The 24981-nt window shown below is 43.9% G+C and overlaps 2 protein-coding genes across 6 annotated transcripts in view; both read left to right on the forward strand.

Moving 5' to 3' along the window:
• The window catches only part of LOC310848657 (deubiquitinase DESI2-like), a 47243-nt gene extending 45929 nt beyond the window's left edge, over window positions 1-1314 (forward strand). The window contains exon 5 of one of the 2 annotated variants that reach the window (XM_083748053.1): window positions 304-1311. In XM_083748053.1, the coding sequence (XP_083604179.1) occupies window positions 304-546 (243 nt within the window). In that variant the 3' untranslated portion in view covers window positions 547-1311. Of the gene's footprint in view, window positions 1-303 lie in introns of both variants that reach the window. The other variant, XM_083748052.1, reaches the window with a different exon arrangement.
• Window positions 1315-11614: 10300 nt separating this feature from the next.
• COX16 (cytochrome c oxidase assembly factor COX16) overlaps window positions 11615-24981 on the forward strand; it is a 45427-nt gene continuing 32060 nt past the window's right edge. Inside the window, exon 1 of one of the 4 annotated variants that reach the window (XM_083748224.1) lies at window positions 11615-12052. In XM_083748224.1, the coding sequence (XP_083604350.1) occupies window positions 11993-12052 (60 nt within the window). In that variant the 5' untranslated portion in view covers window positions 11615-11992. Of the gene's footprint in view, window positions 12053-12310; window positions 12414-24981 lie in introns of those variants that run through there. The other 3 variants (XM_083748221.1, XM_083748223.1, XM_083748222.1) reach the window with 3 other exon arrangements.

Consider the following 24981-nt stretch of genomic DNA (forward strand, 5'->3'; position numbering starts at 1 on the left):
TGTGACACTTCCACATGGTCTGTGTGCTTCACTTCCAAAATAGAACGTTGCAGTGATATGTGGCATCACTTCTCTCCCACCTCCCCACCATAGCTGTCAACGTTTCCCTTTTTTTAAGGGAAATTCCCTTATTCTGAACAGGATTCCTTGCAAGAAAAGGGAGAAGTTGACAGCTATGCTCCCCACCCCTGGACACATGAACAGGCATGGGGAGGTGACCGTGTGAGGAGCAATCACCTTTCATCAGGCACCTATGATATAACGGTTACCTGTTGTTGTCGCTCTTCTGTCCATTTCCCCCAGATCCTGTGTGGGAAGGAAATCCCCCGCTGGGTGAACCGCCTGGCCTACTTCAGCTCCTGCATTCCCTTCCTGCAAAGCTGCCTGCCCAAGGAATGGCTGACTCCAGCAGCCCTGCAGAGCCACATCAGCCTCGGCCTCCACAAGGAAGAGCAGGGAGACACCACCGACGAGGAATCCCCGTCCACTTCCGCAGCGGCCTCTGCCTCAGGCCCTTCACGGACCTGCAGACACACAAGAGTCTGAACTGTGCCTGGAGGAGCCGCCCTGCCCAGCCTCTGCCTCTGCCCCATTGCCTGGTCACTTGCCATTGACATCCTTCTCCGAGGACACTGGACAGCCTCGCCTCTCAAGGAGAAGATGAACGCCCTTGCCTCTTTTTTTAAAGGACAGCTTGTTTCTCAGCCGCGTCACTCCAGAACTCCGTCAAAGAGTGTGGGGTTTAAGCTCCTGAGGCTAGGTGGTACTCTTTGATTTTAAATACACAAAACGAAACAAAAACTGCTGGAATCATGGGGATGTGGCACAGCAGGCCTGAAGGGAAGCCACACGGAGAAGTCCCCTACCTGGGACTCTTTTAATCCCCTGCCTCCTCCAGCAGTGACCACAAAAACACCTTCTCTCCTGTTTTTCTGAGGTGGCAACTTACCCATAGTGCACCTCTTTTAAGTACCAAAATCAGAGCTTACCTTTCTCACCCCAAGACCAGCAACAAGCTCCAGTTAAATCTCCTCAGTTTTCTTTCTTTTTGTCATCACTAGGTTCTAAAAACCATCTGAAGGATAAATGAAAGGTGCTGCCCTTCTACCGCCGCAGATTATGATTATTATGATTATTTTGTGAGTTAGAATATTGTATAAGAGACCGAAGGACTTGTTACCCTTCAACTACAATAGCAAAATTAATCTAAAAAAATAATAATGAATGTGTGAGTCTGACTTTTTATTTATTTATTAGAGCGAGTGAGAGGAAGACACACAATAGTCAAGTTTGTAACTCCTTTCTGAGCAGAGGTTCTCAGGCCTTTAATCCGGGAACCTGTGTCCCTCTAGCTGTGGCTGAATTATAACGGCCAATGCAGAGCTAGCTACCAAAACAGAGTCACAGCTCCTATTTAAGGCTCTGACTGAGGATGACTGCAAATATAGTAACTTCTGAGATAGGGTCTCATGAAGCCTTCAGCCTGAGCCCAGCATGGAGCTGTCCTGAATACGTACCTAAGTGGGGGCCGGTGCTCACAACAGAACAAAAGCACCACTTCTTAAGACTTTCTTCGTAGGGAAATGTTGCTCCACCTGCACTCCCCACACAATCAGGTCCCAAGTTCAATCCCTGGGATATCCAGGTAGTAAAGACCTCTGTCTAAGACTGGCAGTCAGGATACACTATACAGTGGTACCTTAGTTGTCGAACTTATTCCGTTTCGGGAGTCCATTCGACTCCCGGAACAGTTTGAAAACCAAGGTGCGACTTCCGATTGGCTGCAGGAGCTTCCTGCACTCAAGCGGAAGCTGTGGAAGCTGCGTCAGACGTTCGGCTTCCAAAAAATGTTTGCAAACCGGAACACTCACTTCCGGTTTCACAGCTTTTGGGAGCCAATTTGTTTGACACCCAAGCTGTTCGACAACCAAGGTACCACTGTACTGAGGTGGCTAGACCAATGGGCTGAAAGCAGCTGAAAATATGTTAGGTTTGGCTTTATTTTTTTTTAAAAGGTAAGGCAAATAGAACTGTACATTCCAGAGGCAAAGGTGGGCAGTTCCTGTGTACAGAGAGCCAGTGTGGTGTAGTGGTTAAGAGCGGTAGTCTCGTAATCTGGTGAACCGGGTTCGCTTCTCCGCTCCTCCACATGCAGCTGCTGGGTGACCTTGGGCTAGTCATACTTCTTTTAAGTCTCTCAGCCTCACTCACCTCACAGAGTGTTTGTTGAGGGGGAGGAAGGGAAAGGAGAATGTTAGCTGCTTTGAGACTCCTTCGGGTAGTGATAAAGCGGGATATCAAATCCAAACTCTTCTTCTTCTACAGCAGGTTACCTGCCAGTCATGCAAAAGCCATAGGTTTCATATATATATGCACTCATGCATGTATCACCATCCTCCATCCAGGAAGGAAGAGGCAGCATCACAGTTCCAGGGCACATTCCAGCCAGGCAAAAGCCCTTGAAGAGAGTGTGCAGCATGGCTCCTGGGAAGGGCCCTGAGAGCTGAACAGACAGAACTAGAAGGCCACATTTGGCCCCGAAGCCAAAAATTTATATAATGACGTGTTGGTTCCTTCCTTCCAATCCTTTCCCTAATCATGCCTAGCATGGTTTTGTTCATTCCCAGCATTCCAAAATGTCCTTTTCTGTGAGCTTTGTACTGTGACCCTCCAATATCTCGATCTTTGGCAAAGTGCTTTATGTGAGACAAAATGCCATCTATGTAGCAGCTCTGTGGGTGAGACCCCTTGGTCTCCACTGCTAGTTACACCACTGAGACGTCTTATGTGAAGACTGCCAGTTTTTTTTTTTTTGCAAATCAAATCTTCAAATGCTAACAAGAGCCCATAGGATGAGATGCAGTGGAGGAGTGGCAAGATTGCAAATGGTCCAAGGCAGCCCAGGCCAGACAGGAACAAAGTAAATTGCCTTGCACCAGGCCTCTAGTTCATCTTCCTCAGCATGTGTGGGGCAGTGGCAGACTTTGGGTTTTTAAATTTCAGCGGCCCTCTGTGCAACGCCAAATCCTACCCTCCAGCTGCCTTTCATCTTCTTTGATTTTTCATTGTTGCAGCATTCCTTGCAGTGCCCTCTTACCTTGATACCCAGTGTGGATGAAATGGTCACACACCCCTAAATCCGGGGGCAGGGCGGGCAGGAGAGCAGGGAAGTCTAATTGCTCCAGCGTAAATTCATGAACTGACAGGGTTCTTACCCTGTGCCGTTGCATTAAATACAAGCCTGTACAAGCTTCATTTTCTTTCAGGGTGGTAAAGGTAGGGTTTCCATACGTCCAGAATTTCCCGTTGGAAACAGTGTCCTGGTGGAAATCGCTGAAATGTCCAGGGAAATCCAGACGTACGACAACCCACGTCAAAAGTGTAGATTTTGGCAAATTTCCTTAAGAAATTCATGATGGTTTTTTTTTATTATCACTTTTTGAAATATGGCAACCCTCGTAATGGGGTTTCAGTCTGAGTGCACACTGGCCCCTGGGTGCAGACATCAGTTACTGCTCAGGTTCTGATGTTTAGAGAAGGGCCATTGCTCAGCCATGGGGCATCTGCATTCCATACAAGGTCCCAGGTTCAGTCTCTGGTATCTCCAGGTAGGGCTGAGAAAGACATCCTGCCTGAAACCTGGACAGCCACTGACAGTGTAGACAATACAGTGGTACCTCGAGTTACAAACGCTTCGGGTTACAAACTCCGCTAACCCCAAAGTAGTTGCTCCAGGTTTCAAATTTTGCCCCAGAATGAGAATGGAAATCACACGGCGGGAGCAGCAGGAGGCCTCATTAGCGAAAGCGCGCCTCAGGTTAAGAACAGTTTCAGTTTAAGAACGGACCGCCGGAACAAATTAAGTTCGTAACCTGAGGCACCACTGAACTGAGCTTAGGTGATCTGACTCAGTATAGCACAGCTTCCTATATTCATAAATCCTAAAGCTTCTATTTGTAGTACGAGGTGTGTAAAAAAATGACAGATGAATCTTGATGGTGGACTGGGATTTTTTAATTGAAAAAAATATTTTTAATACTTCTAATCCAACCATAGGTTCCGAAATGGAAATACACACACACACACACACACACACACACACACACACACACACACTGTTAGGCTTTTCAACTTGTGAGAAGGAAACATTTCAGCTGCCCTGATAGAACAACCCCCTTCTTCTCCCTCTTCAGTCCTGTTCCAGTGGCTTTCCTGATCCCCTTGAACCATCAGAGGGTTTTTCAGTAGAGGTGGGATGGCCATCTGTCATTGATGCTTTAGATGAGATTCCTGCATTACAGGGGGTTGGACTAAATGACCCTCAGGGTCCTTTGCAACTCTAAAATTCTAGGATTCTATGAATTTTGTGGGGAACGGAGTGGGGGGAGGAGGGGGAAAAACCCTGATGTGTAAGCAGAAGTCCTTCTACAGAGCTTCTGCTGATGGGACTCATTGATGCCACTAACTTCAAAAACTGAAAATGTAAAACAGCAAGAAGGCACAAATGAAATATAATAGTGGCAGCAAAAACATAAGCGTGCCCAATTCACTTCAACACTGCCCAAAGAACCTGGGCAAAGAGGTACGTCTTCACTGGGTGCCAAATGAAAATCATTGTGGGGATGAGGCACTCCTCAGAGGGAGGCCGTTCCAAAGGTCACTGCAAAGAAAATTCACCAGCAGGCCTTCACCACAAACCTCATTACATGCAGGAACCACTTTCAGGGCTTCCCCTGGAGATCTTTGGGCAGGTTGGTCTAGAACAGGCATCCCCAACCTGCGGCCCTCCAGGTGCTTTGGCTTACAACTCCCATGATCCCTAGCTAACAGGACCAGTGAGCAGGGATGATGGGAATTGCAGTCCAAAACATCTGGAGGGCTGAAGGTTGGGGATGTCTGGTCTAGAAGGAGCCATTCTTTCAGATATTTGAGGACCAAGTCATTTAGGGCCTTAAAGGTCATTTAGGGCCTTAAATAGGTCCCAGGAGGAATTTCCAGGAAGTCGGTTCTGGAGATAGCTGGAAATTCACGTCCTCATGGGCTTCAACTCCCGTAGCCTGATCTTGGCAGTGTTGCAGTATACTTTACTCATAAGTAGGGGTGGGGTGGAAATTTGATTTTGTTTGCATTTTGATGAGCAAACACCTAAGTAGCGTACTTTGAATCAACACGCAAACAAAAGGGCAAGTGTGCTTTGAAATTCACACTTCTCCAAATTCTGTAATGCAGTTCTCCAAGCAAAGATGCATATAGTAGGGAAATGTTTTTTATAAACATGTTTACGCTTATGAAAATAACATGCAGAAATGGACCATACTGGAGAAAATGTCTTGCAAAATGTGTATATTAGTCACAACTGAGTCCTGAAAATGTGTATACTAGTCCTAACGAAGTTTTATGAGGACTTTTTTTTTTTTAGTTACAGATTGCTGCAGAAATGTGGAGAACTGCATTTAGGATCTGTCCAAGCAAATCATGAATTCTCAATAAACAGGCCATCTGGAAGTGACCGCAGTCTCTGAGGAAAATGGAGCCTATACTATATACGGACACACACACACACACACACACACACACACACACACACTGCATCAGCTCTCCAATACAAGCTCCTTTCTGTACAACACTTAGAGTTATCTTTTTATACATTAAGTGGTATAGAAGTGGTCTAAATAAATTGTCTCTTAAAAAAACAACGCTATCTGAATTAGGAAGTAATTATTAGACTGAATATGAGTTGACCCTCTGCCGTTGCAGATGGCCATGCCCAGAATCAGTCACATGCAGTTTTTTTCTGTGGCTGTTCAGGGCTGCTGACTCCACATTGTCTGCTGCTCTCTGTTTATCCTCCAAACTGGCACCGCACAGTCTTTTCCTCCTAAGTTCATTGAGCAATATTTATGTGAATCAGCATGATGGTGATTGTCATTATTTTGAAATTCCTAGAGCTGCTCCTCAGGGTGGGAGGTGGGGATTATGGGGCTGAGTTGCCCCTTTATTGCCCTGGAGAGTTAGCAGTAGTTGAATGAAACATCCTCTGACATTCCCAGGTCTCACTCTCTGCCAACAAACAGCCGTGTGACCTGCATTATGTGAAATGGCTTGTTAGGCATGGCTTTAGTCCTGCCTGGGTGGGGCTGAGGAAAGCTTGCTGCAAAATATCCACTTGGAAAGAGGAATCTGGGGTGAGATGTAGCAGCAAATTGTTCCTAGTATGAGTTTCTCTTCTGCATTTGATTGCAAGGCTTTTTGTTTAAAAAGACAATTCTTTACATTCTGCTCCTGGTAGATACCATTTCTCTTGTCAAGTCTGAACTCCACCTACTTTTTGTTTACTTGTTTTCTGTATTTTTATGGGTGTTGTCATTCTTTAAGAGCTCAGTCCTATACAGTGGTACCTCGGGTTAAGTACTTAATTCGTTCTGGAGGTCCATTCTTAACCTGAAAATGTTCATAACCTGAAGCACCACTTTAGCTAATGGGGCCTCCTGCTGCCGCCACGCCAGTGGAGCACGATTTCTGTTCTCAGCCTGAAGCAAAGTTCTTAACCCGAGGTACTATTTCTGGGTTAGCGGAGTCTGTAACCTGAAGGCTTTGTAACCCGAGGTACCACTGTATATGTCTTTTCTAGCTCTACAGTTCTAGGATTCTAGGATTCTATGTTGTAGGATACAACTGCAAAAAAACCCACCGGTCCGTGCGGGCCCATAGTGCTTGCATTGTTTCAAGGTCTTTTGATTTGCAGTTATTGACTGGAAAGTGGGGGGGGGGGTCCAATAACGTCAGCTGTCCTGCCACCAAAAGCCATTAGAAAGAGGGGGGAAATATTTTTTTTGCAATTTGCTAAACAAAAGCCTAGTGATTATTATCTCTTCACTTGACCCGATGCAACATTAAATTCCCATTATTGCTGCGTGTATCCATAGATTTATTTGGTTCAGTTACACACACAATCACCTCAATTTTATTTCTACCCTTTTGTGCCCTGTGGTGATATTTATTTTTTCTCTTCTGCTGTTGTATTTGTATTTCAATCATTCCAGTCACCCATTAGCATGACAAAGATCAGCTTCTGGGGTGATGTGATGGTGTCCGGACCAAAGTGACATTTCATTCTTTAGCTCCCTACCTTGTATATTGCCAGCCTTGGTTCATTTAGAAAATAGACGTAATGTACCTACTCCTGTGCCCTCGCTGACCCTCAAAAGTATACATTCTGCCAGCGCAAAATGCGAAATGCTCGTCAGTACTCAAATTGCGCTTTTCAAGTGGGCCTCATTTAGTTAACTTGTGCATGCAAAAATCAGGGAGCTTTTGGTAAACATGATGAGAGGCACTTAAGAGGCAGCTACCAAGGCTTTCAAAAAAGATGAAGAGGAAGTTGCTGCTGAATCTAACAGAGACGCCTTGCATTAAAACAGAGATGAATCACCTGGTGTCAGCATACCTGATCTAAGAATCTCAGGCTGCCATCCTATGCCCTCTGACCTAGAAGCAATAAACTAGAGGTGAATTTTGAAATGCAGAAGCTCATTGTGACAACACCCATAGCCATGCTGACAAAGGAGAAACCAAAACTGCAGGCAGCTTTGTTGATCATAGCCCAAGAGTACATCATCAGACATCAATATCCCTATATCTGTATGCTGCATCTCTCTCTCTCTCTCTCTCTCTCTCTCTCTCTCTCTCGTGTGTGTGCTCAGCATGACACAGCATGTTGGCATCCATCTGTCTTGAAAGACAATGAAAGAGTGTGCCATCAAGGGTAAAGTCAAACCATTGGAGAGCCAGAGTGCCTGCTGTGGCTGTAGAGAACACTACAGGAGAGACATGTTTTGTTGCAGCTGGGGCAGATGACGGTGTCTGGTTTTGCTGTTAACAGATGCCTGTGGGAAGCAAGGTATCATTCTCGCACTTGTGTTCCTCAGTAACTGGTACTGAGGTATACTGAATGCTATTCTAACCACTATCCTGCACTGAGGCGTGTATCAGGCCCGTATTGTGGTGGACACTGGTGAAAACACTGGCCAGTTTTTGCTGGGGAATTGGACAATGTTGAGTTTATGGAGCTAACTTCCTCTGGGTGTCTGCTGCCTTTGCACTGGTAAAAATATAGATAACAATGCATTCTAAAACATTTATCAGAAAATAATTTTTATGAGCTGGTTTGCATCGGTTTCAATTCTGAATGATGGTAATAGCCCCCCCATGTCTGACAGAAGAGATTGCACACATGCTCTGTGACAATTCAGTGGAATGATCCAGAAGCCAACTGAACAAATTGGAAGAAATTTTGAAATGGAAAACTTCCGACATGCCTCCTTTCAATAAGACAGTCACTTTCCCTCGGAAAGAAGCCTTTATGGTATATTAGATTCAGTTACTCAAGCAACTTACCATTTCTTGACATCTGTGCTCTGCTTAGTTGTAAGGAAACATTCTCTGCTTGCTTTTGGTATCCTCTCTTCATCTTTAGGTGAAAATAAATTCAAAAAGGAAGTACCCCTAGACACCTTAAAGAAGCAGCAGTATGCAGATGCTGAGTGAAACGAACAGCTGTCACATTTTCACCTGGTCTCACCTCAAAGGGTCCTCAGCCGGACCATACTATTCTTGGAGAAGAGTTTGGGTAATTCCCTATATTTTTGAATACGTAGAGACATATTTGTGTAATCATTGTTTGATTGGATTCTCCATAAAAAGTGACTGGATGAAGGCTTTTCCAAACGAAACACTGTGTGGAAGCAACCATAGCTGTTTTGCTGTTTCATGGGTGGATTTGCCTTTTTAAAAAGCTTTAGATAAACTGAAGAAATTATGTGTTGCACTTGCCCCTCTGGTTTAAGGCACATGAAGATCATCCAGAGAAAAGATGATGGGCAGCCTAATCCAACGCATGCTGTACAATAATGTGTTTGAAGAAGGCCTTTGGTATTGTATTGATACCAGACTGCAGTCCTGTTGTTCTTGCTGCAATGCAGCTGAGTGTTTTCTGAGGAGTTAACAAAACAACAGGGTTCATTCTGAGCTGCTTATCTCTATCCTGGCTATAAAAGCTATTTCTACACACGCTCTTTGGACTAATGTGTCCCCTCAAAGCACTAGTGCTTGACTGCTTATGGCTGTCTTAGAAATTCAATGGGAGATAAAACATAACAGTTATCTTTAAACTACATGACTGATCTTAATGAAATTTTCCAGAAGGTTAGATCCTAGGCCTTTTCAATTTTCCCTAACAGTTCTGGTTTTAAGACACTTAAAGCCTTTTATTTGCTGTTTTATATGGTGTGGTCTTTATTGAGGCTTTTTTTTTGGTTCTGTTTAATTTTATTGTTTTAATTACGCAAACTGTCATGATTTTTTTTTAATTGATGCATGTCCATTCAGGAATAAGCCGCACTGAGTTCAGTGGAACATACTCCCAGGATAGTCTGCATAGGATTGCAGCCTAAAGTCATGTACACGTTACTATGGACTCCAGCGTGTTCCCACCATTGGTGTTTGAAGCTGAGTACACATTACGTTAGCCACAATCCTTAGGCATCCTATAGCTTCTAGAGGATTACTCCTGTTTGATGTGCTTTCCTTCAAATCAACTTCCATCCAATTAGAAAACAGAAGCTACAGTTTAAGCTAAGGTCTGTACATACTCAGGCAGACAGCTTCAGTGAATTAGAGTTCAGTGAATTGAGGGGAACAAACCAGGTACTGGATATTCCTGTCCTCTCTCTGGTCTGTACAGCACCTTAAGAAAAGATGAGGCTTGTGGCTTGCTGTTGTTTCAACACAGTTCTTTTTCTATACAGATTACTGTGATAGACCCTTTATGTATTTAAGGCATCAACAATTTTGTTTGTTAGTGAGTAGTAATCACATTTGTATATGATGTTGCAGTGTTGCTACTCTTCATCCTCTACAGTTCTATATTTGCTGTACAAAACAAACAAACCCTACAGTGTTTGGAGTATTATTATTTTTTAACCACTGGTTTATTTTGAAACAGTACAAATCTATAATATTCATTCCTGGAATGTGGCTGGTGCTGGTGTCACATGCTGGCAGCTTCTAAGAGCTACAAGTGAGAGCTGAGTGCAGGGTGGGGATGAAAGATGGACAAAACCGGCTAAACCAGGTGAGGGTAGCCGATGGGTCTCAAACCCTCCATGAGTTAGGAACCTCCCCTGCATGCGAAGACAAGCTCTGGCAGATTGAGCACACAAGACTAATAGCGGGTCCAAGAGTCAAGAAGGTGATTTCTGCACGTGCTGTAGAGGGAAGTGAGGGGCAGATGGGGCTCGTCAACCTGGGAAGGTAGCCCATCTAGGAGAAGGAAAGCTCTGATCCAAATCTCTGCTGCCTTGTGGGATATCTTCAGGACAACAGAAGGCTAAGGAGTAAACCCTACATAAATATGGAGTGGAATCCCTAAGACTGTTGGATGGTGTCTTGTACACCTCCTTTGGGCAATTCCTGCAGCCAAGCTGGTGCCAAACGTATTGCTCTGCTTTCCTTTAGACCACATCAGCGAGGCCAAGGGTTGTGTGTGTTATCATCTGGGCAGCCCAGGACCTCCATACACACTGCCCAGGCTTGCACCCCAAGGAGATCACTTTGGTGCTGCTAACGCAGCAGTTTGACTTCGTCCCCAGAGATGCACTCCATTGTCTCTTGTGACAGATGGATGCCAACAACAGCAGGATAATTTAACACTCTCCTGATTCTGTTTGGTGCAGAGCTCTGTATAATCCAGAAGCCTGCATGGAAGACAGGATTTCATTCCATTTTTTAAATACAGTGGTACCTCAGGTTACATACGCTTCAGGTTACAGACGCTTCAGGTTACAGACTCCGCTAACCCAGAAATAGTACCTCGGGTTAAGAACTTTGCTTCAGGATGAGAACAGAAATTGCGTGGTGGCGGCATGAGGCCCCAGTAGCTAAAGTGGTACCTCAGGTTAAGAAGTTTCAGGTTAAGAACGGACCTCCAGAACGAATTAATTTCTTAACCCAAGGTACCACTGTAGCTGTTAATTCTCTGCAAAATAGCAGGGAGAAAAGGCATTGCTTTAACATTTGGTATAAAGAATATGCCATCTAGTGGATAAACGCAAGCACAGTGATCAAATCTGCTTTGCCAATTTTAAGATGGTCGCATTACCGGGAAAGGGGGGGCTGTGTGTAGGTTTGGGCATAACAGCTTTAAAAAACGGCTTTATCAGATCTATTTTCCTTTCGCAGCCTCTAATTTAGTATGTCAATTATTCATTCTTTAAGGCTAGTGTCACTGCTGCCAAGCATATATGATGAGTTTTTGAGAGAGAATACTGTATAGCCCACCAGCCAGCTTCATATACACAGATATTAAAAAATATAGAAAAAGAAACACTGAGATAATCTGCCTGGAAACACCACCCATCAGATCTGGAAGTCCCAATTTCTAATGAGTACATGGGACTTCTGTTTACACGATGGTGTAGAACTTATAAGTTTGATTTGTTCTGATTTCTTATGCTTAGGGTAAAGATCCGAAATAACCCGTCGTCCGCACGGCGCCAGCATATGCTTTAGTTTATACGTTTGTGGTGTGCTGAAATGTGCTTTCAGGATTGAACCAATTAGCCGCGAAATGATTCGGTGAAATCGAGGACACAAGCAGCACTAATTACTAATTATGTCCTTTATCTGTCTGCCTCCAAATTCGGGGAAACTGGACCCGTCGAATTTCTGCCTGCCAAGTCCTCCTCCCGTCGGTTTCAGGCATCTGGACCGCTAACCGGGTTCCCATTCGAGGAGTCCCTACGAATGGAATTTTTTATTTTTATTTCCACCCCCCCCCCCTACCCTCGTTTCCCTTTTTGCAAGTCGGAACTCGGCTGCTCCCGGCTTCGGGATCCGAGGGACCAGCGTTTCGGTAGGACGCCGGAAGCGCTGCAGGAACGGCCTCCCCCCCCCCTCCGGGCCCAAGAAGGCGAGATACTGGGCCGCTCCAGCCATGGTCGGAATGCGAGCGTTGCGGAAGAGCAAGACGCTACAGTATGGAGTCCCCATGATGGTGAGCGGCGGCCGGGGGAAGGGGGCGGCGGGCGGGACGCTCGCCTAGAACTAGCTCAGCAGAGGGGCCGCGAAGCGCTGGCGGAGGGCGGGGCTTCGTTTGCCAATGGCGGAGGCTGCAGCGCCCCGGACCGTCCGCGGGGGGGAGACCTTCTCGGGAAGGCGCGACGAGGCCTTGCGTCGGGCGGCGCTAGCGTTTCAGCAACGGCTCGCTCTGCGCTCCCCCCCCCGCTTAACTAGGGTCACGTGACAGCCCCCCCCGGGGGCAGATGAGATTATATACTGAAATGGAGAGGGGGGGTGTCGTTCTTTATATTCTTCTTGCCGCATTGTATGAAACGCATTACAGCGTGACTTTTAAAGTACAGTATTCGAGAACTGACCCTGTTTTTAGAGGGTGGCTGTGCTTGTCGGGTAAAGAAACAAGGAAAACCGCCCCCCCCCCCAATAATTTTATTAGTTAGCTGTAACCCAGTACAGTGGTAAAGGTAAAGGGACCCCTGACCATTAGGTCCAGTTGTGACCGACTCTAGGGTTCCGGTGCTCATCTCGCTTTATTGGCCGAGGGAGCCGGCGTACAGCTTCCAGGTCATGTGGCCAGCATGACTAAGCCGCTTCTGGCGAACCAGAGCAGTGCGCGAAAACGTCGTTTACCTTCCCGCTAGAGCGGTACCTATTTATCTACTTGCACTTTGACGTGCTTTCGAACTGCTAGGTTGGCAGGAGCAGAGACCGAGCAACGGGAGCTCACCCCGTCTCAGGGATTCGAATCGCCGACCTTCTGATCAGCAAGTCCTAGGCTCTGTGGTTTAACCCACAGCGCCACCCACATCCTGGCCAGTACAGTGGTACCCCAGGTTAAGTACTTAATTCGTTCCGGAGGTCCGTTCTTAACCTGAAACTGTTCTTAACCTGAAGCACCACTTTAGCTAATGGGACCTCCTGCTGCCGCTGCACCGCCGGAGCACGATTTCTGTTCTCATCTTGAAGTAAAGTTCTTGACCCGAGGTACTGTTTTTAGGTTAGCCGAGTCTGTAACCTGAAGCATATGTAACCCAAGGTACCACTGTACTGGAAAGCAGGTGTGAGCGAAATACATGGAGCAGGCATATGTGGGATAGCTCAGTTGGTAGAGCAGGAGACTCGACTTAATCTCAAGGCTTGGGCAAAATGATTCCCGCATCGCTGGGGTTGGACTAGATGACCCTCGTGGTCCCTTCTGATTATATGATTCTGCGATTCTACAGCTCATAGCTCTGACTACTGCATGAAAGAGCACCGCTGCCTGACATTGGAGAGACACAGCCGGATGTGAGGCAGCTGGTGACCATCTTAGTGCCCTGGAAGGCTGCTGATGTGTGGCACTCTTTCAACTTCTCCCCCCCTTCTTGTCTTTGTGCCTGGCGCTTCGGCAGATGCCTTGGCTGTTGTCTTTGTGCCCTGCTTGGAAGCTTCCCAGCAGCATCTGCTTGGCTGCCGTTAGACTCCGAATGCCGTTAGATTCAAAATCCCGTACCGGCTTAGATGATGGACCTTTCCAGATCCTTTTGATACGACATGGGGAAGAAAGGAACTTCCACATGCCTTTGGGGTATCATTACTAGGTTGAAAGGGACTTCATCCAGTTGAAACCCGTGCCATTGCAGGGAGACTAAATGCAAGAAGAGCCCCACAGAATCAGGCCAAAAGCCCATCTAATCTGGCACTCTGTTCTCACAGTGGCCAAGCAGATGTCTATGGGAAAGCCTGCATGCAGGACCTGAGCACAACAGTACTCTTTCCTGCAATTTCCAGTTGGCTGCAACAAGTATTACCAAAGGGAGGACAGTTAAATTTAAAATTTGGCATTAGCAAAGCAAAAACGCTTTTTCTATTATAATGGTAGCAAACATACTTTCTAAGTGCCAATCATGTCACTTCATTTCATAAATAAGCTGACTTTCAGACATTCTAATAATTTTAGCTACCATTCCGTTTGCGGTTAACTGTGTAGCAATGCTCATTTTCCTGTAGAAGTTTCCTTCTGCAAAAATCTTTGTAGTGCTTCGTTTCAATAATTTAATAGTTGAAATTAGGCCTACTTCACTTCCAAGTCACCAAGCTCAGTAGGATATCCTAACAGCCGTGTATTGTGAAGCCTTAGTAAGGTTATTATGCTTAAAAAGCAAAGGCAGCACCTTTATGAGGACCAACCAAATTGTCAGAAAACAGCAAGCTTTTGAATTCTCCAGAACTCTTAATCAGTCTAGATATTATACAAAACAAAGGGGTGAGAACAAGGGGGAAAGCACAACAAAAATTCAAGAGTTTGGCTGGATGACATCTGCATTTAGAATACAGTAAGGCTGCATTTACACAGTGGTTATGTTCCAGCGATCGTGCCTAATGCCAAATTGCATATAGTCAAAATCCATTGGGTTCAATGGTAGATGGGATTGCCAAAGTCATTTTTCCCAGGACCCTGCCCCCTTTCCGGCCTTTAAAATTATTATTTTTTGCCATGTGCGTAAAACTGAATGTGCACAAGTTAAATGTGCATAAGTTGTGGGCCAACGTTAGAAAAGTTGCTGAGTACCTGAAAAGCCATGATGCATAGATGATGGGCTGCACAACATTTAGTTTGCTGGCTTTTAAGATTCAGTTGTTTTGCTGACAAGTAGATTTTGCTTAAGGGGTTTGTTTTGGTTTGTTTGCATGATGGTTTTTGTGCCATTAGCTTCAGAATTCTGGTCAGTTTTCATTGTTCCAATGGTACATGCTTCTGCAGAAACTGAACAGACAGCAAATGTGACTTTGTACAGAATTTAGTGTTATGATTGAATTCCAGTCTTGGTTCCTATTAGATTCTTTCTCTTCAATATCTATTCACAAATCCTGTCTATGTCATTAACTGAATAGGATTATTTGTTTGTTAGCGTTAATATATGTGACAGGTCATTGAGATAAGTAGCACTACAACCCGGGCTGTTAAAGGCACAAATGCACACACAAAAACATAAGAATTGATGTAAAAATACCATAGTACTATTCAGCCTAATACAATACAAAATAATACAATAAACTTGGTATAGGGAAGTCATAGCACACTGGGTAAAAGCATAGCTGTCAAGCGTCCCTTATTTGGAGGGACAGTCCCTTATCCCAGCGCCATGTCCCGCTGCTGTCCCTTATTGATGGATGTCCCTTAAATTTCCCGGGTTTCAAAGGAAGCAGCTTCTGTTCCTCCCTGCCAGCCAGGGAGGAGGGAGGCTCCAACTGTGTGGCTTGGCTGCCCGGCCTGCCCCCATCCGGCCCCTTTCAACAGCCTCGTGGCCACCAAACTGAGCGTCTCTGCCTGGGGCCTCCCCTCTGCCTGTCGTCGCCGCTCCTGCTCCTGCTAGGCCATACTGTGGCTGTGCCACCGAAGGACCCGGATGAGATGGGCAGCCTGGCATGGCCTATGAATTGCTGAGGTGCCTTGAGAGGAGAGCAAGGGCAACCATAGAGAAAGCAGTTCAGAGAGAGGAGGAAGAGGAGGAGGCGGAGACGCAGGCAGGTGTTCCAAGGGCTACAAGGGAAGGACCGCAAGGGCTTCTCGCATAGATTTGTAGTGGTAGACTAGCATAGATGGTCTGATCTGCGGATTTACTTTGGGCGCTATTTCCCCCCCCCCTCCTCCCGCCCCACCTGATGGAATTGAGAGCTGCAGATGGAGCACGAGAGAAAAGATACAGAACTGCAGCAGCATCTTTGTAGCTTGGACTTCGGTTTGCGTGAAAAGTGGTGGCTGCTTGTAGTTATTTAATTGCAGTGTTTCATCGGCTGGTGTCTTGAGCAGCAGCCTCTGGAAACGAAGGGCTAAAAACCGGCGCTGCTCTCCAAAATTATCTGGTCCCTTTTAACTTCGTATTTCAGCTGGTAGCTGGTAGACTAAAATCCCTTATTTTGGCTGCTGGTCCCTTTTTTTCAAGGCTGCTGGTCCCTTATTTTCAAATCTGTAAGTTGACAGCTATGGGTAAAAGTTGTTTGAATCCCCACCCCAAAACCCCTGCTATTGTGTGTTTGTGTGTAACTTTTTTTTTAAAGGAAAGAATGAATTGTGGAAGGCTTTGTAGAATTCTCCCAGTTGTAGCTTTGTTAGATTGTTCCATACTTATTTCTCTACCCAGCAGGTAGACATAGTACAGGAAGAATGTAGAATTCTTAGTTTCTGGGGTCCCAAAGAAAGGCAAGTGACAGTGAATTTGATTTTGCTGAAAGTCTAGCAGACTTTGATATCAGACATGGGAACTGCATGCTTTCCCTATCTGCTAATAACATTGAAGACTTTTCAATTTACGGTAAGTAAAATCTAATGTATCCTGCCTTCAGAGACCCCAGCAAAGGTCTCTCTCCTGAGCCTTATGTGCATAGAACAACCTATACAAACATCATGAGAATAAAATTAGCAAGGCTATGATCAGCTACAATTTTTTTTGACAGGAATCTTGTCAGTTTCTTGTGTTCTTGCTTAGAAAAACCAGAGCACATGGGTGTGGAAACTCTGGCATGTGACCTATATGACACAAAGCATGGGATAAATAAATTTGCAGCTGCAAAGGAAGAATTAGGAGCTTTGGTGTATGCTTCCGTTCCCTTAAAAGTGCATCTTACATTTGATGCTGTTTCAATTTGGTGCTGATTGTAAACTCTGCTGCTTTCCCGCCTGGTTTTTTTTTAATGACATCTTGGCTTAGTAGGACAATAGCATGAGCAATGTGGATCTTTTATATATGCCCTTCTGCTCTTTTTGTCATTTTTCACATCCTTAAAAAACCAACGTCCTAGAAAATGGCCATTGTGCAACTGGTGTGACTCATTTCTGAGTAGTGAGTCCACTTACCAAGTGGATAGTAGTGTTCTAGGGAAATCAAGTTTTACCATGTGTCAGTTGCCTTTTACTTTAAAAACCCCCAATAAAAACCGATATTGCTTATGTTTTAATCTATTGTAACTCTTCCATATATTTCAGGATTAGGAAGGCTAGGACTGTGAATTAAATAACCAAATAAACTTTTAGAACAAAGAAGAAGTTGATTTATGGGGGATTAAAATAACTAACACAGGTAAATCTGCTGAATACAATGATTATTCTGGGGAATTCTCCAATCTGGCTTTCTTTACCTTTGAACTTGACAATATGTGTGATCATATCAGTGCCTAGCATAAGCCAGCAAGAACCTAAGAGAGTGATGTAAGATGGCATGGAACACTGTTTAACAGCTTATGCGCTGCAGGGTGTGAAGTCCCACAGCACCAGGATGGGAACATCTGTCCAGATGCTGGGATGAATTCTTGTGACCTTGTAGATATGTACTATATGTCTCACAAGAGGTTGTTCTGCATGCTTGGATTTTCACATCTCCTTGCCTCTTACTACTTTGTACTGATTTCTAAGAGCCATGAGAGCTTTTTCTTTTCTGAAATTCTATTTGAAGTGTACCTAGCTCTCAAATACAGTAGATGGTGCTCCTGTTTCTAAAATATGGTGTTGATTTCACTTTTCTGATAATAGTTGCAGCTGCCAATGATTCATTCCCCATGTGACTCTTGCATACTCTACTGGGACAGCAAAGTTCTTTGTCACTGGTACAATAAAACTGCTATTATACTGTTTCCTGAACATGCAGAATTTCATATTTGGAACACTAACTCCATCTGAAAAGTGTCCCTTTAAAACCAACAGAAGATAGGTGTAAAAATCTTGATATTGTCTCTATGCAATCATATGTGGTTTATTTTTAGTTAGGCAGGCAGCACGACTGGAATGTCTTTCATCCTGTTCTCTAAAGGGTTCTCATGCACTGCTGGTGCTTTATTCTTTCCCATTGAAGTGAATGGAAGCCATTCACTTCTATAAGAAAATAAAGCTGCTGAGCTTAGGCGCATCTATAGGGCCGGCTGGCAAGTTTTGCCTAATCACAATCACAAGCTGGTGACTGCAGCTATTTTATATTATCCTCTAGAAATGATTGTCATGACTTCTATAGGACAAAATAAAATCAGCCATCACACTGGCTGACACTTCGCCCGTTGCTTAAATTAATTGTGTTTAGAAAAACAAATTTTCATCTCTGTATTTGCCATGACTGTCATCTGTTGTTTTTTGTTTGTCTTTTATCGTTAGTGATGGCTGATGCCATGGGCAATATATGCAGTGGAAGGTGTAATAGTACACATTCTGCTGTTTAATGTTGGAATTTCTATGTATTGGAAACCATGAAGAAATAACACTATCCAGATACTATCCCAAGCTGCCCTCAGAAAATGCTCATGCAAAGGTGAACCCTAAGCCCTTAGGGGAGAGCATCCCATACCTGTGAGCCAGCTGCTTAAGGAAAACTGTCTCTACATGCCTTTGCCATTCAAACATGGTACACCACAGATAGTGGTATGCCATTAATTTTAATGGACCACAGAAAAGGGGGCCCATTCGCAGTAAGTCTGTTGCTCAGCCATTCTCAGAAATTGAGCATTGCTCCATCCCATCCTCAAGTTTAGGGAGCATGAGTACTTTGCAGGTGATGCTGTCATTTAGAGGAACTCTTAGCTGCTTTTTCTGTCATCCCATTCTGTTCCTCAGTCTGTTCCTCAGTTTTGACCTTTGCCCCTCCCACTCCTTTTTCTCCTTTCAGAATTTGGCTGTTTTGCCACAGCTTCTTATTTTACCCTGTAGTCCAGGTGTGGGGAACTTTTGCCTTCCAGATGTTGCTGAACTACAGCTCCCATCAGCTCCAGCAAGCATGCCCATTGGCCAGGGGTGATGGGAGTTGTAGTTCAGCAACTCTGCTGCAGTCCATTTAACTGGCCAGGAAAAGTCACTGCCCAACTAATGAAAGAGCAGCAGTGTTTAACTGCAGAGTTGGGGGGCTCCAAATCTTTATCCTTTGTTTCTGCCCTGTATTTCTTACATCATGAAACACTGGGTGATAAAAGGGAATATTAATTCCTTGTGTTGGGGTGTGTGGTGTTTCGCTTCCCTGTTGTGTGGAAGCTACTGAAGAAATAATACTAGTCTTTAGGTATCTACAGATTCTTCTTTTTAAAAAAAGCAATGACAGGCTGGTTGCATATGGAGCTGAAATGAAGATGGGAGAGAATTCTTCACTTCTTAAAATGCAACGTGTCTTGTTTTAAAGGAAGAAAGGGACAGCCCTGTTTTTAACAGGAAAGCTGTTCTTGACCCACCAAAACAGACTTGTTCTTCAAGCAGCTGTGTTAATTCCCTTGTTATCTGACCTGGCCAAGCACTGTGTGTAATGCAAAATGACAACAGTCTGGTTGAAGGAGCCATTTTTGCTCATGCTTGCACTGAGGAACATATGGGCTGCCTTTTTTTTAGAGGGTTCTTTGTGTTCTTTGCAAAATATCTTTTCTGTACTTCATCACATTAATTTGCCTAAGGGAGCTTCTTTTTTTACTGAACAGGGGTAGGGGGACTGTGGCCCCTGGATGTTGTTAGACTACAATTCCCATCAGCTCATCAGTTAGGGATGACAGAAGTTGCAATCACGTCACATGGAAGAGGGAACAATTTTGTTTTCTCTTGCTCTGACTTCAAGTTAAAAGAAAGGACACTCCCGACTAAACATCAGGAATAACTTAATGATGATAAGATCTGTTGGACAGTGGAACGGACTCCTCAGGAGGTTGTGGACTCTCCTTCATTGGAGGTTTTTGAGCAGAGGTTGGATGGCCATCTGTCATGGATGCTTTAGCTGAGATTCCTGCATTTTGGGGGTTTTGGACTAGATGACCCTTGGGTCCTTTCCAGCTCTACGATTATATGATTCTGTGAACTTTTGGAGGGACACACGTTCCCCCTCCCTATCCAGAAACTCTCTTGTGTGGCTCAGAGGAGCAGGTTATTTGCTCAACAGGGAGTCCTTTGTGATTAAATATGCAGCTTTTGTTTTTACCTCTCCATTCAAGATGGAAGGAAGTATGAAGCTAGCATTTCCCATTCATCCATAAAAATTGCTTTAGGATAGGCATCTTATGACCAGAGTGATCCTCTCTTGGAATCAAGGACAAAACCAGCTTGTTTCCAACCAAATGGAAGAGCCAAAGGCCTGGCAAGTGGTCTTTCATGCTTGTCACTCTCAGAATTGCTCAGGACACTCATAAACTAGATTAGGCGAACCAAATAAGGCTGATGTCAGTCTACATCTTTTTTTATTTAACCTAGATGGTTTTCCAGCCTGCTGATTACATCTTTATTTTATCGGGAGAAATGTCTTCTGCAAGTAGCAAGGCTTTGAGATGTGGCACAAAACAGCAAAAAGTCATTAGCGCCACCAACCATTCTATGTATGTTAGCTTGCTGATGGCATATATAAGTGGGATGTGCAAAAAATACTGCAGCCTGACACGTTCCTGTTCACTGTTCCAGTCAGTTGGACACACCCCTTTTCAACTATTCTTCTAGTTGGTTTTCAGATTTTTTTGCTTTCAACCAGCCAATGTTCTATGGCCATTGAATTCTCATTGGACTGGGGTTTTTTTTTTGGGGGGGGTATCTCCCCCTCAGTTGTACTCATACAGACCTTGGAGTACTGCCCTTCTATGTATTGGTGGTGCCATCGTTTGGTTATATTTGTGTAAGAACACAAAAGACTACAGTTGGAAGTTGAGAGAATGATAATACATGAAGCTGGCTATTCAGAGCAAGTCCAAAAGACCTGATGGCCACAGGTTTGCGTGTCGTTTTAAAATAATTGTTTAAAATCAGGCATCCGCAAACTCGGCCCTCCAGCTGTATTGGGACTACAACTCCCATCATCCCTAGCTAACAGGACCAGTGGTCAGGGGTGATGGGAATTGTAGTCCCAAAACAGCTGGAGGGCTGAATTTGGGAATGGCTGTTTAAAATAAACTCTGGTTTAGGGGTGTATGAAATGTGAGCGTACCCACACGTTTGCAAAACAATTGTATGTGTTTTGAGGGACTTGTCTCGTCATACATAGCAATATTGGTTTGTTTGTGAGTGTGCTTCTGTACTCATTTCCCAGGTGACTCTTGCATACTGTACTGAGACTGATAGTAGGGGGACTTTCTGGCATCAGTGTTGCTTGAGATGAAAGATGAAGAGATAGGACAGGTCTGTAGAGATCTATGCTGTGAAAAGGTTCAGAAAAGGGCAACCAAAATGATCAAGTGAGTAAAGCAACTCCCCTGTAAAGAAAGCTTGCTCTAAACTTACTAGTTTAGAGAAAAGTTGAGATGAGGCATGAAGAAAGTGGAGACAGAAATGTTTTTCTTTCTCCTCCATAACATCTGATGAAGCTGAATGTTGGAAGATTCAGGACAGATAAAGGAAAGTGCTTCTTCATGGAGTAAATTGCTGCCACAAGGTACTAAGGCAGTGGCCACTCACACAACTAGAAAGGGGATGTGATATATTAATGGAGAAGTAGTGTGGTGATGATTATACGGAACCTCAAGAGTTCAGAGGCAATGTGCCTGAGAACCACTTGCTGATGAGCAAGGAGGGCTCTTGTTTTTAAAATTATGGTTGGCCCAGGGAAACTGAGTAAAGAAAAGTTCTCTCTAATAACAATGAAGCTTAATGTTGAAAGATCCAGGACATATAAAAGAAAGTATTTTTTTTCAAGCAGTGCATAGTTAAACTATGGAACTTGCTTCCACCTGAGGCAGTGGTGGCCACCAACTTGGATAGTTTTAAAAGAAGATTAGACGAATTCAGGGATGAGAAGTGTCTACCAACCACTATGGCTGTGTTTTGCTTCCACTTTTGAAGACAGTATGCTGGGAATCGCAGGGGGGCAGAGTGCTGTTGCACTCTGGTCTGTGTTGCAGGCTTCCCACAGGCATCTGGTTGACTACTGTGAGAACAGGATGATGGCCTAGATAGGCCATCTTATGTTCCTGTGTGAGACAACGAAGATAATTGTCTTGACAAAGTTGTAGATATGGATACGACATCTAAGGAATGATGCTACATTTGTCACAGTATGATTCATACAGCAAGCTATGCATCCAGGCTACTAGACTGCTGAGAATTCAGAGGCTGCTGAGAAACCCAAAGTTGGCTGTGCTTAATTTAAGTTGAAAAGTGACAGGATAAGTGGTTGGTGATATTTCTAAAGTCTCATCTATGTGTTCAAAGCTTGCAATTGCAGAGCAAGGTCTCCTGGACAAAAACATTTTGATGACACATAGCTTCCTGAAGAATGGAACAACACAGTTACAAATGTTTAGGTATACCTGAGCTGTTTGGGAGAGCTGCCTTCTAGCAATTATTATTATTATTCTGAAAGATAAAAGATTGGGGACTCTTTAGGGTGTCTGGGGCTGAGCCATAATGGTAGCCAGCATTTGGTTTTTTGGGTTTTGCTTTTTGTGCCCCTGCTGTACTTGAATAAATGAAGAACTGTAGTTTTCAGAGCTGTCACATTGGGACCTTTCAGCAGCTCTAAAATGCACACACAGCAGTTTTTCTTTAAAAAAGGAAAACTCCCCCCCCCAAAAAATCTCTTTAATTCCCATCACTGTGAAGTAAAAAGAGAATATTTCATTTGACTGTTCCAGTTCTGCAGCTGCACAATGCATAGCTGGAGGCTTCAACAACAACAGTCTTAAAGAAGAGGCTTGAAAATTATCACATTCCCTCTTCAAGTAAAATATTTCATAACATTTCCCCGGCTTTCTTTTCACCAGTGCATGATCTGTGTTGCCAGCAGTGAATATTGTGATGTGATTAATTTAGGGATTTATGACAAAGGGAATGTAATTTTGTAATCTGGCTTTCGAAATCAGTGCTACAACAACGGAATGAGTTTCTCTAGCAACAGAGGTGATCTAACATTGCAAATTGCTAGGCAGTGCTGGAGAAATTGCTGCTTGTTGTTTTGCTAACCTAAGGGTTGGCTGCTTTAGATTTTACTGAATAATTTGGTGAGTCTGGAATCTGTAGCAGAACACAGGGTTTGAGGAGGCCTGACTTATTCACTCTTTCTTTATGCCTGTCTTGTGTTAATGAGCATTAATATCCTCTGTGTACATTGCTCTCTCTGTATTTGTTTACTTAACATGCTTTTCAGTAAAATAACAGAAATTAGTTTTTCACAATGCTATTGAACAGAAATTAATGTCAATTTCTTCATGAAACAGTTACTGAGGTTGCTGAGCATATGTGACAGATGGCGCTTCTGTGTCGCATCCCATGTTTCATTCTACCTTGCATTCTGTGCATATATAATTTCATTTAAAAATGTTGCTTTTGGTGTGTGTCTTGGTGTGAACTCACTGAAACATCAACAAAATCCTTCTTTGAATATTGAATCAAGTGATAGTTCGGAAAGCTGTGCTGTTGGCTTGTTTCCAGGTTAGTTTGTAAAGCACGGTCTAAGTGAGGAGTATTGGTGTTCTGTGTTGTTAAAGGTGACCTTCAGATGTAAAATGCAAAAACCTATTAACGTAGCCATGTTTTCCTGGCTTTACAGTAGCCAGAGTCAAAGTGAGACAATTCTGCATGTAAGTTCAAAACCTAATTCTCCTGGTTTTCTTGTGCGCCACACAGACCTCATTTTATTAGCAGACTCCTCATGTTGTTAATCTCAAATGTGAAAAACCTGTGACCCAACACATAAATGCTTACAGTAGAGAATGCTAACTGTTAACTGTTACAGTAATAATGCTACAAGCATGGTACTGTATACCCCTGGACGAAAGGAAAATACATGGTGTGTGAAGATGATCGGTAAATTCTTCTCTGCCTTTTGGAAGGCCAAGATTATGGGTCTTTAAAAAAAAAAATCAATACACTATGCCTTTCCATCAGTTGATGCCCAAGGCAGCTTATATAAAATCATAAAAAATAAATTTTGGCAATAACCCCCCAATAAAAACAGCAGGCGCTACAAAAGCTAAAAACACAATAGTAGCATCTGTCTTAGTTTCTACAGATCTTTGTAGACAGTTGCAGACATCCATCAGACACAAGCTCCAGTCACCTCTCTGGACCTTAAACACACCTGAGTTTTAAAAATCTATCTACACACTATTTCAATTAGTCTCCAATCCAAAGCCCACTTGCCTGGACGTCATCCCCATTGAACTCAATAGTACCAGTTTTCAATAGACATGTATAGGATTTCACCCTTAGCCTTTTTCTGGTATGTGAAATATTGGTCAATTTCTTTATGGGGGAAAATCAGGTTATGATATACTCAATATCTATATGCTAATGAAATGTAACAGAAACATGGACACTACTGCATACACTTTGCAAGCTTGAAGAGAGGCAAACAACGTCTTAATGGATCTAGCACAGCTAAGCGTTGCTTTATAATTAGTTTCACTGTTGAGAAGCCAGGCCCTCCTGGTACAGCTGTTTCAGTCCTGCACAGCTATTATTCACATGGGCGTGTTGCTGTGGGTTTGTGGGTTTGTTGGAATGTATATACTCAGTAAATCAATGGAGAGCAAAACTGCATTCAGTTAACCTTTTTTATGTCAGCCCCTGTACAAATGATTACTGCGGTAATAACCATTAAAGAAGAAATTATGAGCATGTGTGTTCATTTAAAGCAGTTTTAAATTTGTAAAGGAAGACAAACACACTGCATTAAACCCCATACTTGTTCCTAGGCTTTTGTTGAATGTCTGCAAGTTACCCCTTTTAATTTCCTCTTAGCACTGTTTCTGATTGTTTCTGGGACTAATCCCAGCCAGTTGAAAATCCTGTTGTAAATAAGGATGCTACAATGCTATGTAGGTAACCAATGTCACAAAGTCATTCAGCTTGAAGGCAATGCTTCTTTCATCCTGAATGGTTTTTTGCCCTTGTTTGCAGCTCCTCCCAGTAAATCAGGGGTGGGAAACATGTGGCCCTCCAGTTGTTGCCCGTCTACAAATTTGATCCTTCCTGATCTTTGGCCAGCTTGGCTA

This window comes from Podarcis gaigeae (genome assembly GCF_964106915.1).
Source record: "Podarcis gaigeae genome assembly, chromosome: 1".
Lineage (NCBI taxonomy): Eukaryota > Metazoa > Chordata > Lepidosauria > Squamata > Lacertidae > Podarcis > Podarcis gaigeae.